We start from the raw sequence: 16,334 nt of genomic DNA, 5'->3' as shown, positions 1-16,334 counted from the left end.
AGTTCCATATAATCAATGTAGAGAAATAGAAAAGTTAGAAAATCACCATTCATTCTCCAACCCAAAATGAAATAATTGATTCAAGCAAGTGCCATCAATCATCAAAACTCTAAGGGAAAGTTTGTTAGGGAACAGGATGTTATCCTGGTGCCAGATATCACATGGACTATTTGAAAAAAAAGAGAAAGAAACCCGAAAATTTTTGAAAAAAAGAAAGAAACCCGAAAATTTTAAATCGAAAGATCATATAGTCACCACCTTACCCTGATCAAACTTTGCATCACTAATAGTACAACTTTGACATAGACCTTGGTGAGATGCAATAAGTACATAGCATCATCTATTAAGTATTCTTGTCAAGTGTTTAATCTTAATATAATCAAGCCTTCAGACCCGATTTGCAATTTACAGGAAATTTACAAGGGATAAAGGAAAAAGTTAAACACATCAAGGAGATAATCAGCAAATCCAGAATCTAGGACATTCTACAAGACAACTAGGCTGTTCTCTTCGAAAAGAAAGAGAGGAGGAAAAGGAAGGGGAGGGAAAAGAGGAGAAATTTAAAAGAATGATAATCAAATGTAATGTGTGGATCTTGTTTGGATCCTGTTTTTTTTTTTAAGAAGAAAAACAGCTATATAAGACATTTTGGAGACAACTGAGGAAATTCAAACATGAACTGAATATTAGCAAATATTAGGAGGTGTTGTTAGTTTTCTTAAGTGTGATAATGGAATTGTGGTTATGCAGGAGAAATGCTGTTTTAAGGGGTACATGATGAAATATTTAAGGGTAAAGGGTCATGATTCACGAAACAGACTTTCAAATGGTTCACATAGGTATATAAATGAAGCAAACTTGGTAAAATGTTAACAGTTGTTGAGTGTAGGTGGTAGGTTTATGGGTGATCATTGTACTGTTCTTCAAACTTTAAAAAAATAATTTTCAGGGAATTCCCTGGCAGTCCAGTGGTTAGGTCTGTGCACTTTCACTGCCGTGGCCTGGGTTCAATCCCTGGTAGGGGAACTAAGATCCTGTAAGCCCCGTGGTGTGCCCCCCCAAATAATAATAATTTTCATAATAAAAATTGGAAAAAATATGATGTGGAATGGAACAAGATTGGCAAAGTGTTGATAATTATTGAAGCTAGATTATGGGAAATAGGAGTTCATGAAACTGCTTTCTCACGTAAGGTAGATAGTGGGAAGCAGCCGCATAGCACAGGGAGATTAGCTGGTGCTTTGTGACCGCCTGGAGGGGTGGGATAGGGAGGGTGGGAGGGAGGGAGATGCAAGAGGGTAGGGATGTGGGAACAGATGTATATGTATGACTGATTCACTTTGTTATAAAGCAGAAACTAAAAAAAAAAAAAAAAAAAAAAAAAAACTGCTTTCTCTACTCCTGTATGTATCTGTAAATTTCCGCATTAAAACTTTTGTTTAAAAAATAGAGAAGAGGGCTTCCCTGGTGGCGCAGTGGTTGAGAGTCCGCCTGCCGATGCAGGGGACACAGGTTCGTGCCCCAGTTAGGGAAGATCCCACATGCCGCAGAGCAGCTGGGCCCGTGAGCCATGGCCGCTGGGCCTGCGCGTCCGGAGCCTGTGCTCCACAACGGGAGAGGCCACAACAGGGAGAGGCCCACGTACCGCAAAAAAAAAAAAAAAAAAGAGAAGAGCCCTGGAAGGGAATAAAACAAAATAGAAAGAAGGATATTGAAAGACACAGCTACTACAGGGTTATTATTTACCCTTGTTTGAGTTCTTCAGGTGTCAGTTCTGGCTTTAATATTAGTCAAGTATTATTGGGCAACCCCAATTCAGTGGAGTTATCTGAAAAGAGATAGCTTTCTGAAGAGGAAAATAAGGCTTGGGGTCTCCAATGCCTTTCCTCCCACCCTCCAAATGATGGGTGGGCATTAGGAACAATGTGAGATAGAAATAAAAAGAAGTCTGTTATTTGGCAAAGGCAAGGGGCAGAGCAAATACTGACAGAGAGGAAAGGAGGTAGGAAAATGTTAGGACACCCAGGAAAAAGCAAACCAAGCAGCAGGCTTACTGTGAGGCCTGGGCTGAAGGTCAGATTAACCTCAAGATTTTGCAGTTAGGTCATTTACACCCCAGGGGCTCTAAGAGCTGGGGTGAAAGTGAGTGGCTATCTGTGAAATCATCTCTAATAATGGGGGCAAAACAAAGATCAAATTAAAAGTTGATAAAATAACACAACATAACTCTACCAACAATAACATGGCTTCTGTTGGGACTGGTCAACAGTTGCAGCCAGCTTTGAAAAAGATGCATCCAACAGCAACACTTGATAATTTTATGAATCAATAAATTCTTCTCAGAAGTGGAACCAAATTAGTCAAGTGAGTGAACTTGCCTACAGCTACAAAACAATCTGATACAGGGAAATGATTCCAAAAAGACAGCAAACTGAAGACTCATCCCATGACTTAACAGTCCCCAAAGCTACAGTGTCAATTTGGATTTTATTAATAGACCTAAACCTAATGGGTTTCCTATCCTTTCCCATTTTCAATTAATTGTGTGGAAATCTTACTATACTTAGTTCCTAGTAAGAAAAGAATGGCAGAATCCCAGATCCTCTCATGGACATTGGGCATAAGATAAAAACATGTGAGAACCACCATCTTTAGAGTCTTATACTGATGCAAAAACAGGGCACACCAACCTAGTGCTCTCGGGAGCCAGGTAAGTAATGTAACTGGCCTAAAGAAAGGCAACAAGGGGGCTTCCTTGGTGGTGCAGTGGTTGAGAGTCCTCCTGCTGATGCAGGGGACATGGGTTCGTGCCCCGGTCCAGGAAGATCCCACATGCCGCGGAGCAGCTGGGCCCATGAGCCAGGGCCGCTGGGCCTGCGCGTTCGGAGCCTGTGCTCTGTAGTAACCGGAGAGGCCACAACAGTGAGAGGCTCTCGTACCGCAAAAAAAAAAAAAAAAGAAAAAGAAAGGCAACAGGAAGCTGAAAGGATGATAAGAAGACTGGAGAGTACAGGGTCCACCTATAAGGAATGACCACTGCTCAGGGGCCAGAATTTGTCTTCAGAAATGTGGGCCCACTATTGCTAGAGTTTCCAGCTTGAAATCTGAAACTTTATTGAAAATGTCTGATAATTAACACAGAGAGTGGTCCCTCAAAAAAAAAAAAACAAGTCCATGGCCAGATATAGCTGTAAGCATCCAATTTTTCAACCTCTGGCAAAGATGTATGTCCCAAAACGCTCCCCACAGCAGTTAAGTGTATAGCAAAGTTGAAAACATTCTAAAATTCCAGCAATAAAAGATTGGTTGAATGAAATGCTGTTAAAACAATGTTATACACATACACACACACACATACACATACTGATATGGAATCAACTCCAAAATAGATAATTAAACGGGAAAATGTTAGGTCCAAAAGAGGGCCTGTACTACGCTCCCATTTGACATAAAGTTGGGGTAGGGACAATAGGAACAATGTAAGGTAGAAATAGAAAGGGAAGGGATATTTAACTATGTTCAGAATAGCTCTGGAAGTTTACAAAAGAATTTGGTAGTCGTGGTTGCCTTTGGGGAGGAAGCTGGAAATCTGCGATGAGAAGAGAACGTTACTTTTCACTGAACATCCTATTAAAAATGTTACAATTTTCCCCCAAGTACATGTATTACTTTTAGCTTTCAAAAAGTTAATAGACTTTTGAGAAACAACAATAGCAGAACAGCAAGGTGCTGTGCATGTGACTTAGAAAAGCCAGGAAGGGAAAATGGGCTGTCCATGGTTAAAACTGGGGAAGGAGGTCAGTGAATTTTCTCCCTAATTTCTTTGTTTCTCTTTGTGTTTTCCCCCTTGAGCCCCTCCTCATTCTCTCTCCTTAATTTGTGGTTTGCTTGTCAACATCTATTTCTCTTTCACCTCACAATCCCCCTGTGCCCACATCTCCCTCTCGTCCTCGAAAAGGAAGAGCTGATGAGTAAATGAAAACGGAGTATGATTGGGAAAAAAACATTAGAATGGCCCCCAAATCCAGGACACTGGAAAACAGGCCTTGGTCTTGGATTTCCTAATAAAATTAGAAGCTAGCTCTAATATATTTATTTTAAGCATTTATTTCATATAACTCGCCCCAGGGACAAGTGGTAGATGCAATCCAGCCAACTAAAAACACTCCCCTGTTCAAGCCCCACACTCAATCCCTAAGACCTGTGGTTTCCACCTCAGTAAAATCTCTCAAGTCCACTCCTTCCTCTAGACCCATCTAGAGCCTCATTTCCTGCTTTCAGGCTCCTGTATGGTATCTCAGGCTCAGGAATTCCTGAAATTTCATCCCACGCCTTTTTACAACTCTGTGCCTCTGCAAAACTGCTTCTTCTGCCTGAAATCTACTGGGTTAAAAGCATAGACACAGGAGCCACACTGCCTGAGTTCGAATCCTGACTGAAGTTTTCTTCTTCCACAAAATGGAAGCAGAGTACCTACCTCACAGAGTTGCTGGGAAGATTAACACAAGTTATAAATGTACAGCACTTAGTGCCTGGCACATGATAAATGCTTGGTGTTAGCTTATGTTATTTACCAACTAGGAACCTCCTACACATCCTGAGGCCCAGCCAGGACCTCACTCATTTCCCACTGGCACTGTCACTCCTTCCTTTGCTCTCCCACTGCTTGATCCCTGTCTCTGTTGTGGTCCCTTTTACTGTATTATAATAACCTATTCACATATCTATCTGCTCCCTTAGCTCTTGCAGGCCATGAAGAGCAGGGACTGTCTTATTCATCTTTGTACCTCAACACCCGCAACACAGTATTTCCTCAATAATACTTTTCCAGGGAATTAATCTAGTTCCATTGGAATACCTGTGATTCCCAAACATGCTATGGAGCTTTAGACCCTGTACCTAAGCACGTGCCTTTCCCAGCCCTTCTAGGCCATCCACTTGGTAGCTCTATTCTTTCACTTTTTTGTGTACTCACGTTTCTCCACTCATGGCCCTAGAGGTAAAATGTCACTTTTCCTGTGAAGTCATCTTTGACTCCTCCTTCACTTCCCAGTTATTTCTAGGTTTATATCTCTCTGGCATTTTATAGCATCTATATTAATTAGTTCTCTTAGATGTCTTTTTCCTCTACTCAACAGACCTTTGAGAACCCGATGTGTAACACCATGTATGGCATTTGGTACATCAGTGGCCCTCAGTTCTAGCTGTACATCAGAATCACCCAGTGTTTTAAAAATCCTGATTTGCTGGGCCCCATCCTTATCAACAGTCTTTCAGGCAAAGCCCTAAATCACTCTCTGATAGCTGATGGGCAGCCAGGGTTGAGAACCTTGGTAGCAGATATGAAAACTTATGCTAAAGACCTATATCCATTCATCAAATGGAAGACAGTAAAGATTCATTCCACTAAGCCTGAACCAATTCTGAAGGATCCTCCCACTAGAGACATATAAGGACAGTATGCTGTCTTCCTGATGACGCTGGTTCCTTACCATAAAACTGATGCACTTTAAAGGGTCTGTGGAAGGCGAAAGTAGTAGAATGTGCTAGACGCAACCACGGTAATGGCACAGGTGAACAGGAGAAACAGCTTTATTTGGACTGAGAGCTGGAGAGTGAGAGGAGGACCTGAGATAGCATACTGAGCTAAGGAGTAGAGATCAGTTTCCAAAATGGCAGTCAGAGCTTATCAGCCAAATGGACTCCACTTCCCAGCAGCCTTGCAGTGAGTGCAATCAATAAAAGGCCTGCTGGGAAATGTTTATTTGCCACTAAATCATCCAAGCATGCCACAATTACAAGAAAGGTACAGGTCATTTTTTCCTTTCCATAATTAAATTTCCACAGCATCTCCCCAATCATGAGTATTACAGAAGAAAGTAAAAAAATCACATTTTACAGATCTTAGACTTGTCTGCAGCATTTAGCTCAAATCTCACCATCTTCAAAAAATAGTTCTCCTGCAAAAGTCACCAGCTAAAAGTTCTATCCAAGCAGTGGGAAGATGGCCTTTGCTAGCCCATGGCAATTCTTTTCCCATTTTCCCTAGCCAGTTAGGGTTGAACAGCAGAGTGAGGCTTAGATTGCAGGGGTGGAGGAGGGAGGGACACAAGGGCTAATTTCCCCCAGTACAAGATGGCATCTGAAGCTTGATGGGAGAGCAGAACTGGAGAGACTTGAGGGAAGGGTCCAGGCCCTGTATTCAGTCAGAGTCACTGCTGGAAGAGGAGGAGGAGGAGGAGGAATGCTGCAAGGGGAAAGGGGAAAGGAGATACCATCAGATCCAAATGAACTTTGATCACTCCGTGGGACATTCTTTGGTGCCCTACACCTCCACCCAAGTGCCCTTTACTTTCTAAGAAGGTCAGGAGTCTTGAACCAGACTGTCCCTTAAACAGCAAAAGCAAGGATTTCCTTCAGCAGTGAGCATACAGGAATGGATGAAACCATCCTAAATCACTGTACAGAATTTACTGCATTTGGAGCAAATTTCCAATTTTCTTTACCTAAGCCAATGCCTAGGCAAGGAATAAATTATAGGCACAAGCATAGTATAGTACAGGGAAACAGCTGCTACCTTATAATAATGATTAGCTGCATGGACATTCCTAGTGGCTATGAGTCTAAGAAAAGTGAGTAGAATCAGCAGCTGTGTGTGCATCTGTCTCTACTTCTTCCTAAGTCCCAACTGGGAGAAAGTGAGGAAGGCGGGAGAGAAAGCTGGGAGAGTCCTAGTCAAGGTTCTTTACATGCATACTCCCATCAACAACTGTCATAAAAAACATTTTTGAGTCTCCATTCAATCTCACCTTTCCTTCTCCTCAGACTTCTACCAAAGATCCAGAACTAGGATTAACACCCAAAGCCATAAGGCAAATAAATACTAGGCAGAAAAATGTAAATTAAGGCCTCCTCAAGATCGAGGTTGGTTCAACACTTCCAGAGTTGTCCTGAGAGCTACTTTTACCCTTGCTAATTAACACTCCTCTGGAATGCTGCAGGGGGAAAGGGGAAAGGAGATATCATCAGACCCAGATGAACTTTGATCACTCCATGGGACATTCTTTGGTGCCCTACATCTCCACCCAAGTGCCCTTTGCTTTCTAAGAAGGTCAGGAGTCTTGAACCAGACTGTCCCTTAAACAGCAAAAGCAAGGATTTCCTTCAGCAGTGAGCATACAGGATACTTCGCGTTGGGGCTGAGCATGAAACTCAGGGTTTTATTTGAGGCTGAGAGTCACTGACTGCTCTTGTCCTGTTTTCCTGCCAGACAGTAGGACAATAAGGCCCATGTAATTAACACAACACCCTGAGAATACTGAAGGAGAGAAAGAAACTCCAGGAACTAGGGCCAGATTATTATCTGTTAATTATTATATAAGATTTTGCTTTGTCAAAGGACTGACTCTATTACTTGACATTTGACCACCTCAGTGGGTGTGTCCAACCTGCTAAAACAAACATGGGGTGTGGAGGGGTGGAGTTCAGGGAAGAGAAAGGCAAATTAGAAAGGCTTTTGATTCTGATATCCATTTTAAGGCTCAGCCTAGCCCCTCCCAGATAGAAGGCCTAATTAGCCTAATAATTCTTCTCAAGATTATCAAGATTATCAGATTCTTCCCAGTGGGAATCCTTTACACAATCGCTGCCCCACGTCCTCAGACTTCGAATCCTCCTTCCTTGCCCGCCCACTGCCTCTCTAGTCCCTCTGAGGGGGCACCCCTTACTAGCCAGGATCCAGAGGGCACTGACCTTGCCATGTTTGTGGTGTTTCTGCTTCTTTTTGTGAGCTTTTCTCATTTTCTTTTGCATCTTCTTGTCAATCACCATTCCTGGTCCTACCATGCCAGGAGCCAATGGATTCACAGGACACATGCCAGGGGCAGGTGGTGGGTATGGAGGGGGGTAGGGTCCTGAGGGTTGGCATCCTGGATACCCTGGTTGTGGCACAGGGTGACAGGGCCCACCAGGGGGAAAGGCTGGATTCCCCTGGGGTGCTCCTGGGGGAGTGGGAAAGGGGCCTGGAGGAAAGGTAGGGGTGGCAGGTGGTGGATAGGCAGGATTGCAGCCTCCAGGGTACCCGACGTTAGGGGGGTGTGGATATGGCCCTGGCTGCCCTGGTGGAAGAAGCAAAGAATCAATTAAGATTAGAACTGTCCAGAATCTCTGATAACAAACAACAACAAAAAGAAGAGGATTTCGTTTCTCACTCAACGGAAAGGTGAGGAAAGAAAATGGAGGGTAGGGAAGACAAACTTACATAAGAGAGAGAAAAGGTAACGTCCCTGGCAGGGCGGGGGAGAAAGGGAGACAGTGAATTCTAGGGAAAGATGACAGCATCGGTCAGCTACGGACTAAGGACTTTGCTTTTGCGGGTTAGGGGAGAGGTGGAGGAGAAACTGACACAGAAACCTTCTGTTGTGGCCCTTCTGAAAAGGGGTTGGAGCAAGAAAAGAGACCCCCCCCCCAAACACCTACCAGCATTGGGATTCCACATGATCAGCTATTTCCTCCAGCCTGAGAAGAAACAAATGAAGGCAAGAAGCTGACGGCCCAGAAATGGGCAGGGGTTTTAGAGACCAAGCTCAACTCCAACGCCTCCCGCTCCGCAACAGCCTCTCAGAGAACTACCACGACCTCCACAGAAGAAATGTTTCTTTCCACCCGTTCCGTCGCCCCCAACACCTATTCTATTCCTAGTTCCCTAACCACAGGAACCTAGCTCCCAGGGCCCCTCCACCTTTCACTAGCTCTGGCCGTGGTTGGAAGTTTCTAAGTCCTCCGGAGAGGGGCAAACTCCGCGAATCTCGCTATCCCCATCACTCATCCGCCTTTCCGAGACCGAGTCCGGAAGACTTTAGCCACCCATAAGCTGCGAAGGGCTCTTAAACAACTTAACCGCTCCCGGAGAAGAGTGACGGGGGACAGGACCCCCACCCCAGGCTAAGAGAAGGACCTGCCTTGAGGCGAAAGGAGGTAGGCGGCTCAGGAAAGATTCTCAAACGCTTACATAGCTAGACATACCCCCTCCCACATTGAAAAAGGCAAATAGAGATCCTGGCTCCCAGCTGCGAAGGGACCCCCTCACCCAGGAATGAAAAAAGAAGGAAACTGAGGAATCCAGGCGTCCCGTCACCCCTTCACCACTGCTTGGGCGGACTCCTCTTTTCAGCCTCCACTCTCACTTCCTGGTCACCCTCCCATCTTAAGCTTCAGCATCCGCCTCTGCTACTGCCTGATTGGTACTATGTGGTCATTCGGCGTTACGATTGGAGAACATGGTCGTCAATCACTCTAGGCTAGAAGGCAGCGGTGGCGGTAGGGGCGGAGCCAGGCGCTTCGGGACGCGGCGGTACAGAGGAGCGGACGGGCCGGAAATTCCTGGGGGCGGGGCTAGGATAGGGCGGGGCCCGTTTCTGGGCGAAGTCCTTGAGTGCCTAGGGGAAACTCACCCCTTGACCTCTGAGCCCTTAGTCCAGAGGGTGCCACACCTTGTAATGTGAATATACTGTGATAAGCGGTATACAGACATATCTAAATAAATAAATATATATATATATATATATATGGAGCACTTAAGGAAAGGCGGAGAGCTGCTAAATCTCACCCCAAGCCTCAGTATTGCCGCCTCCCTCTTAGTCCCCACAGGAAATAAGAACACATTCTTGGGGAAAATACAGAGATTTCTAATCTCTCTTAGGATTCTCTATCTCAATTGCATAGGTCCACCATCTGTCAAATTGCATAAACCAGAAACCAAGAAGTTCATCCTGACGGCTCTCTCTTTCCTTCACCTTTCCCCTGCATCTCCTTCCAACTTCAGGAAGGGTCCGTTTTGTTTCCCAAATAAATCTAGAATCTCTACACTTCTCTCTATCTTCTCTGCTCCCAGCCTACCATCATCTCTCAACTGGATTGCAGCAATGGCCTCTATTTTTTTAATAACACAATTAACAAGTTTGATTTAATGAATATATATAGAACTATACACCCAAAATTTAAAAATACTTATCCTTCTTAAGCATACATAAAACATTTTAAAAACTTGGTCTCAACTAATATAATTCAAATTTCAGAGAATTGTGTATTACATACTGTATTCTTTGACCGCAACATAAAATATAAATACAAATGAAACTGAGCAGGACCCTGTGGGGCCCTCAGGGGTACAAAAGCCTTTCCGTGTCTGTCCCCTTTTCTAGTTTGTAGGAAAAAGGGTTTAGCCTCCTAGACCTTCCCTGAATTCCAAAAGGCAGATTCAAACAGTTACTAATTAGGGAAGGGAGGGAATGCAGAAACAAAGGATGAACAGTCAAAAAACAATAGTGCATCAATAAAGCAGGGCCCTGGTTTCTCCTGAAGGTGAGACAGGCTGGGACCTGGGACCCTTTGCTGCAGTGCTGCAGTTTTTGCATCTGGACACACCTCTCCTCGAGCAACAAAATACAAAGAGACTGTACGGGACTAAACATAATGTGCATGCACAGTTGGGGCAAATTCTGGACAAAAGATACAAAGAGACCAAAAACCCAACTGCCACTTTTGAAGAGCCCGCAGCAAAAGCAGGGTACTGCACATGCTCCCTGCACACACCACCACCTAAGGGGTGGGCAAAACACCTAAGCCACCCCTCCAGCCCAACCCCTGGACACATCCCTACCCTCACCTCTTATAAGGAACGAGCTCACCACCCAACCCTCAGGGAGCGAGCCAGCGAGGGAACCTGTTGTGCATTCTTGCTCCCCCCTGCTGTAGCAGGGGCCCCAGTAAAGGCTTGCCTGAATTTCTTGTCTGACCTCTGATCAATTTCTATTGATTAGGGAGGCCAAGAACCCTCATCTGTAACAAAGGGATATACATAACAATATATTTCTGAGTTATTCTGTGAAAACTAAGACCTCCACCCAGTTGGAGGATGGTAAATTCCAGCTGAGCACAAGATTCCTGGAATACCATCTCAGTTACCTCACCACCAACCCATTAGAAGAAAGTCACATGTCCTGCAGGCCTCACCCCAAATTTTGCCTATAAAAACTCTTCCCCGAAAACCATCAAAAACTTTGGGTTTTTTGGGCTTCCCTGGTGGCACAGTGGTTGAGAGTCCGCCTGCCGATGCAGGGGACACGGGTTCGTGCCCCGGTCCGGGAAGATCCCACATGCCGCGGAGTGGCTGGGCCCGTGAGCCATGGCCGCTGAGCCTGCGCGTCCGGAGCCTGTGCTCCACAACAGGAGAGGCCACAGCAGTGAGAGGCCCGTGTACTGCAAAAAAAAAAAAAAAAATTTTGGGTTTTTTGAGCACAAACCACTGGTTCTCCTTGCTCGGTCCTGCAATAAACCTTTCTCTGCTCCAAACTCCAAAGTTCTGGTGTGGCTTCACTGTGCGTCGGGCACATGAGCTTGTGTGCATTTGGCAACACAAACATACATTTGGAAATTAAAAAAAAAACAGTCTTGCAAATAACTCTGGGTCAAAGTATAACACATGATGGAAATTAAATACTTTGAACTAAACCATAATGAAAACAAATTTGTGAGTTACAAAAAAATTTGAAGATAAATTTTATACTGAGTTTGTCATCTTGAACTAAAATTTTTGATAGATTTTTAATTTTTTAGATATTTATTTATTTATTTGGCTGCGCTGGGTCTTAGTTGCAACGTGTGGGATCTTCGCTGAAGCATGTGGGATCTTTAGTTGCGGCATGTGAACTCTTAGCTGCAGCATGTAGACTCGTAGTTGAGATATGTGGGATCTAGTTTCCTGACCAAGGAACAAACCCAGGCCCTCTGCATTGAGAGCGCAGAGTCAACCACTGGACCACCAGGGAAGTCCCAATTTTCTTTTTTTTTTTTCTTTTTTTTTTGCAGTGTGCGGGCCTCTCACTGCTGTGGCCTCTCCCGTTGCGGAGCACAGGCTCCAGCCGCGCAGGCTCAGCGGCCATGGCTCACGGGCCCAGCTGCTCCGCGGCATGTGGGATCTTCCCAGACCAGGCCCTGCATCGGCAGGCGGATTCTCAACCACTGCGCCACCAGGGAAGCCCAGAAGTCCCAATTTTTAATTTTTTAATTAAAATTTTTTTGTTATATATATTTTATTGAAATACAGTTGACATACAATATTATGTTTTACATAACCATAGTACATATTGATATATTTTTATATCAGGTTTGTGCTAAATATTTGAGATGAATTGGGACTGGCACTTTTTTTGTTTTTGTTTTTAATGCAATTTATATCTGAGTTATTTCTTCCTTGTAAGATCATTGAGTGAAAGAAATTATTGATGTGTCTATATGAGCATGATGCCTCTTAGAATTTAAATATTTAAAACTATTTCTTTTTTAAAGCAGCTTTATTGAAATATAGTTCATATACCATACAATTCACCCATTTAAAGGGTACAGTTCAATAGTTTTTAGCATATTCTGAGCTTGTGCAACCATTGCCATTATTTAATTTTAGAACATTTTTTGTCCCCCTTAAAATAATTCCACACCCCATTAGTAGTGAATACCTCATTCCTCTCCCTACCTCCCCCCCATTCCGCCCAAGCCCTTAGCAACCACTAATCAATTTATAAATTCTCCTATTTTAAACATTTTATACAAACGGAAACTTGTACAACACGTGGCCTATCGTGACTGGCTTCTTTCACTTTGCATAATATTTCAAGGTTCATCCATGTTGCAGTATGAATCAGTAGTTCATTCTTTTTTTATGAAGGAAATACTGAATAATATGCCACTGTTTGGGTATACCACATTTAGTTTATCCATTCATCAGCTGATGGACATTTGAATTGTTTTTATGTTTTGCCTATTATATATATCACTGCTATGAACATTCATGTACAAATTTGTGCATGACCATATGTTTTTTTTATTATCAGCATAGAAATGTGGTTGAATTCAAAATTATATGGTTATATTTAGAATAATGTAATAATTATCTAAAACACATATCATCCTTGGCTCTGAAACAGTTCTAAAGATGTCATTCTTTTGAAGTCAAAAAACATGTAGTAAGAATGTACAAGGAGGACTGCCCTGGTGGTGCAGTGGTTAAGAATCCACCGGCCAATGCTAGGGGACACAGCGTCAAGCCCTGGTCCGGGAAGATCCCACATGCGGCAGAGCAACTAAGGCCGTGCACCACAACTACTGAGCCTGCGCTCTAGAGCCCGCGAGCCACAACTACTGAGCCCACAAGCCACAACTACTGAAGCCTGTGCACCTAGAGCCCATGCTCCGCAACAAGAGAAGCCACCTCAATGAGAAGCCCAGGCGCCGCAATGAAGAGTAGCTCCCACTCACCACAACTAGAGAAAGCCCGCGCAGCAACGAAAAACCAACACAGCCAAAAATAAATAAGTAAATAAAATTATTTTTAAAAAAAAGAATGTACAAGGAAACAAAAATATAAAAAACAAGTTTGCTGAGTATTGGGAGTTGTTACAAGAGGGACACACCAAGATAAATGTAACAGAGTCCAAATTATATAACATGCAGCAAGGCGTTCTCTTGCTTTATCAACTCCTAGAAAATAAATTAGTAACCTCAGTAATGCAAGAATACCACCACTTGGTTAAAAGGACAAACTTTCGGAGGGACACAGGTAGTAATTCACTATACTTCCCCTTTCTATAAGTCCTTTCTTCACACCAGTTTCTTTTCATTCCCCTAAAATATGTTTTATCCTGTTAAAAAAAATGTAGTTTTATTTGTAAATTGGAGTAAATAATATCCTGATTGAAATATGCAACTATTTAGTTAAAGATGCTCAGGGATCAAATTTTTGAAAAAGTTCAGTCAGCTAGTTAGCAGGGACCATCAGTAGCTAACAGAATTTTTCAGGTATTATGTGTTTGCTAAATAGATTAAAAAAAAAAGAATAAGCCGTTAAAAATGGGTGAAAAATCCCAGGGTTTACTGTGACCAAGAAAATCAAAAGCAGACAGACCCATTTACTTGTGGAGCAAGCTATAAGGAGGTTCCAAAATAGACTCTGGTTTCCAACAGTGTCCACCGCCAAAGGGCAAACTCAGAATGTCTCCTCCTCCATAGAAACTGGAACACAGATGAGCAGCTTTCTCTGAGTAGCCCTTCACATACCTCATCCTGTAGATCTGATGGGCTGTAGAAGGATTGGGCTCTTCGTGCTAACCTCAGAGTCTTGTGCTAATCCCAGATCCTTAGTCATGAGTGTTGTTCTGAATCCACCCTGATAGTTATTAGGCAAGGGAACTCCATCAATCATGCCAGGTAGGGGATTACAAGTATCACTTGACCAAAGCTGTCCTGAGCTCACATATAGGATTTTAGCCAATGGTTTTGGGCCAAGCCCCAACCTGATTCCCAGATTCATAGCATCAGCAGTTCCAATCATACCATACCAACAGTGTGTTGTAGCCGATCCTCCCAGCCTGCCCAGTCCCAAGGGCTCCACAATGCACCACATTGGAGCCCTTGTACCCCAGCAACTCTTGGGCAGCAGCAAATTCATCTGTGACTCCTCCCACCATAAACATTAGGTTCCCAGACTGAGCAGCTCCCACACCACCAGAAACAGGGGCATCCATGAAAATTGCTTCCATTTTCTCAACATCTTTGGCCAATTCTTTCGAAACTGTAGGATCAATAGTACTGGAGTCTATTAATAGTGAGCCTTTCTTCACTTTTTTTGGAATTCCATTTGCTCCGGAATAAGCTTCTATTGCACTGATACTGGTGGGCAACATTGTAATAATTCCGTCAGCTTTTTTGGCTACATCTGCTGGGGAGGACACTACCTGTATACCTGCATCGAGAAATTCTTTGCATGCATCAGGGAACACATCATAAATATCAAGCCGATAGCCATGCTTCATGAGATTTTTTTGCCATTGGATGCCCCATTCGCCTAGTCCAGTGAATCCAGCTGGAATCTTAGAAGCCATTGACCTAGAACACACCACTGCAAGGCTGGCCCCTGCCAGCGGCTCCAGTAGGGAGGCCCGAGGCCCTCCACAGAGCTGTAAGGAGGCTGCCTTGCTGCCCCGGCTCATCCACTGACTGTGAGGGTGCGTGGGGACGCGTGCAACCACCATATGTTTTCAATTCTGTTGGGTATTTACTTAAGAGAGGACTTGCTAGGTAATACGGTAACTGTATGCTTAACTTTTTTGAGGAACTGCCAGACTACTTTCCAAAATAGCCACACCATTTTACATCCCCACCAGCAATGTATAAGTGTTCCAATTACCCCACGTCTGCACCAGCACTTGTTGCTGTCTGTCTTGATTAGTACAGCCATGCTAGTGGGTATGAAGTGGTGTCTTATTAAATGTCCGGTCAGCATCCACTCCGGCCCTCTTCTAATTCATTCTCCCACCTCAGAAATTGTCTCCTAAAGCCAACTGTGACATCACCCTACTGCTTAAGATTCTTCAATGGCTTTGCATTATCCTTAAGACAAAGGTGGAAATTATTTTTTCATGTACATATTCACTTTTGTTGAATAGGTAATATGTTCACATGCTTTGAAAACCAAAAAGGACCAAGAGGTAGAAAGTGAAAAGTCTCCCTCCCACTCTTGTTCTCTTTACCCAGCCTCCCCCAACCCACATAGCCCACACAACCACATAACTTGGTTCTTATATATACTTCCACAGTTTCTTCATTACAATCAAGCAAATACTGATATAAATTTATATCCCCTCTTTTAAGTATACAAACAGCAAACTATGCAGAGTTTAATTTGCAACTTTTCCCCCCACTTAATATATCTTGGAGATGTTTCCATACCAGTCAGCACAGTGTGTCTTCAGTCTTTTTCACAACCCTATTTGATTCTTTTGTATGATGTACCATAATCAATTTAACCAGTCAATAGATATTTGTGTTATTTTCAATCTTCTGCTGTTAAAAACAATGCTGCAACATATAACCTGACAAATATGTCATTTTACATATTTTTACTTTTTTATAGGTATTGATGAATTACCCTCCATAGAGGTTATATTTATTAACATTCTCACCAGAAATATATGGGTGTCTGTTTCCTCCAACTTGTCCAACAAAAAAATACTCAAAATCTTATTACTGCAATGTCTGCAGTGGTCTGGCCCTGCTACCTTGCTGGTCTCCTCTCATACTACTCACCCCTGGCTTTCTGCTCTTCAGCCCCTAGGCTTCTTTCATCCCTCCAGAAGATCTTGGTCCCATTTGCAGGAGGGCCTTTGCACTTGCTGCTCCTGCAGCCTGGAATGCCCTCCCCATCTCTCTCCACTTTGCCTAATTAAATCCTGCTCATTCATCAGCTCTCAGCTCCAGGATCACTTCTTCAGGGAAGCCTC

General features: G+C 43.5%; 1 protein-coding gene and 1 pseudogene across 3 annotated transcripts; both read right to left on the bottom strand.

Moving 5' to 3' along the window:
• Positions 1 to 5,574: 5,574 nt before the first annotated feature.
• On the bottom strand, positions 5,575 to 9,210 carry PRR13 (proline rich 13). 2 transcript variants are annotated; one of them, XM_082637007.1, is made up of 4 exons: positions 9,089 to 9,210; positions 8,479 to 8,517; positions 7,753 to 8,117; positions 5,575 to 6,247 (listed from the first exon to the last, which is right to left on the bottom strand). In XM_082637007.1, the coding sequence occupies exons 2-4, from the start codon at positions 8,495 to 8,497 to the stop codon at positions 6,203 to 6,205; spliced, it is 429 nt and encodes a 142-aa protein (XP_082493133.1). In that variant the 5' UTR covers positions 8,498 to 8,517; positions 9,089 to 9,210; the 3' UTR covers positions 5,575 to 6,202. The 2 variants fall into 2 exon arrangements, with proteins under 2 accessions (XP_082493133.1, XP_082493134.1); XM_082637008.1 differs by having other exon boundaries at positions 9,137 to 9,188.
• A 4,831-nt stretch (positions 9,211 to 14,041) lies between these two features.
• Positions 14,042 to 15,044, bottom strand: LOC309811952 (3-hydroxyisobutyrate dehydrogenase, mitochondrial-like; annotated as a pseudogene). Its single transcript has one exon. The product of its transcript is annotated as a 3-hydroxyisobutyrate dehydrogenase, mitochondrial-like (transcript).
• Positions 15,045 to 16,334: the final 1,290 nt, after the last annotated feature.

The sequence above is a fragment of the Mesoplodon mirus genome (assembly GCF_964341445.2).
Source record: "Mesoplodon mirus genome assembly, chromosome: 11".
In the NCBI taxonomy this organism is placed as follows: Eukaryota; Metazoa; Chordata; class Mammalia; order Artiodactyla; family Ziphiidae; genus Mesoplodon; species Mesoplodon mirus.
Note: the sequence above shows the minus strand (reverse complement) of the source record. Positions and strands in the feature narration are given on the sequence as shown.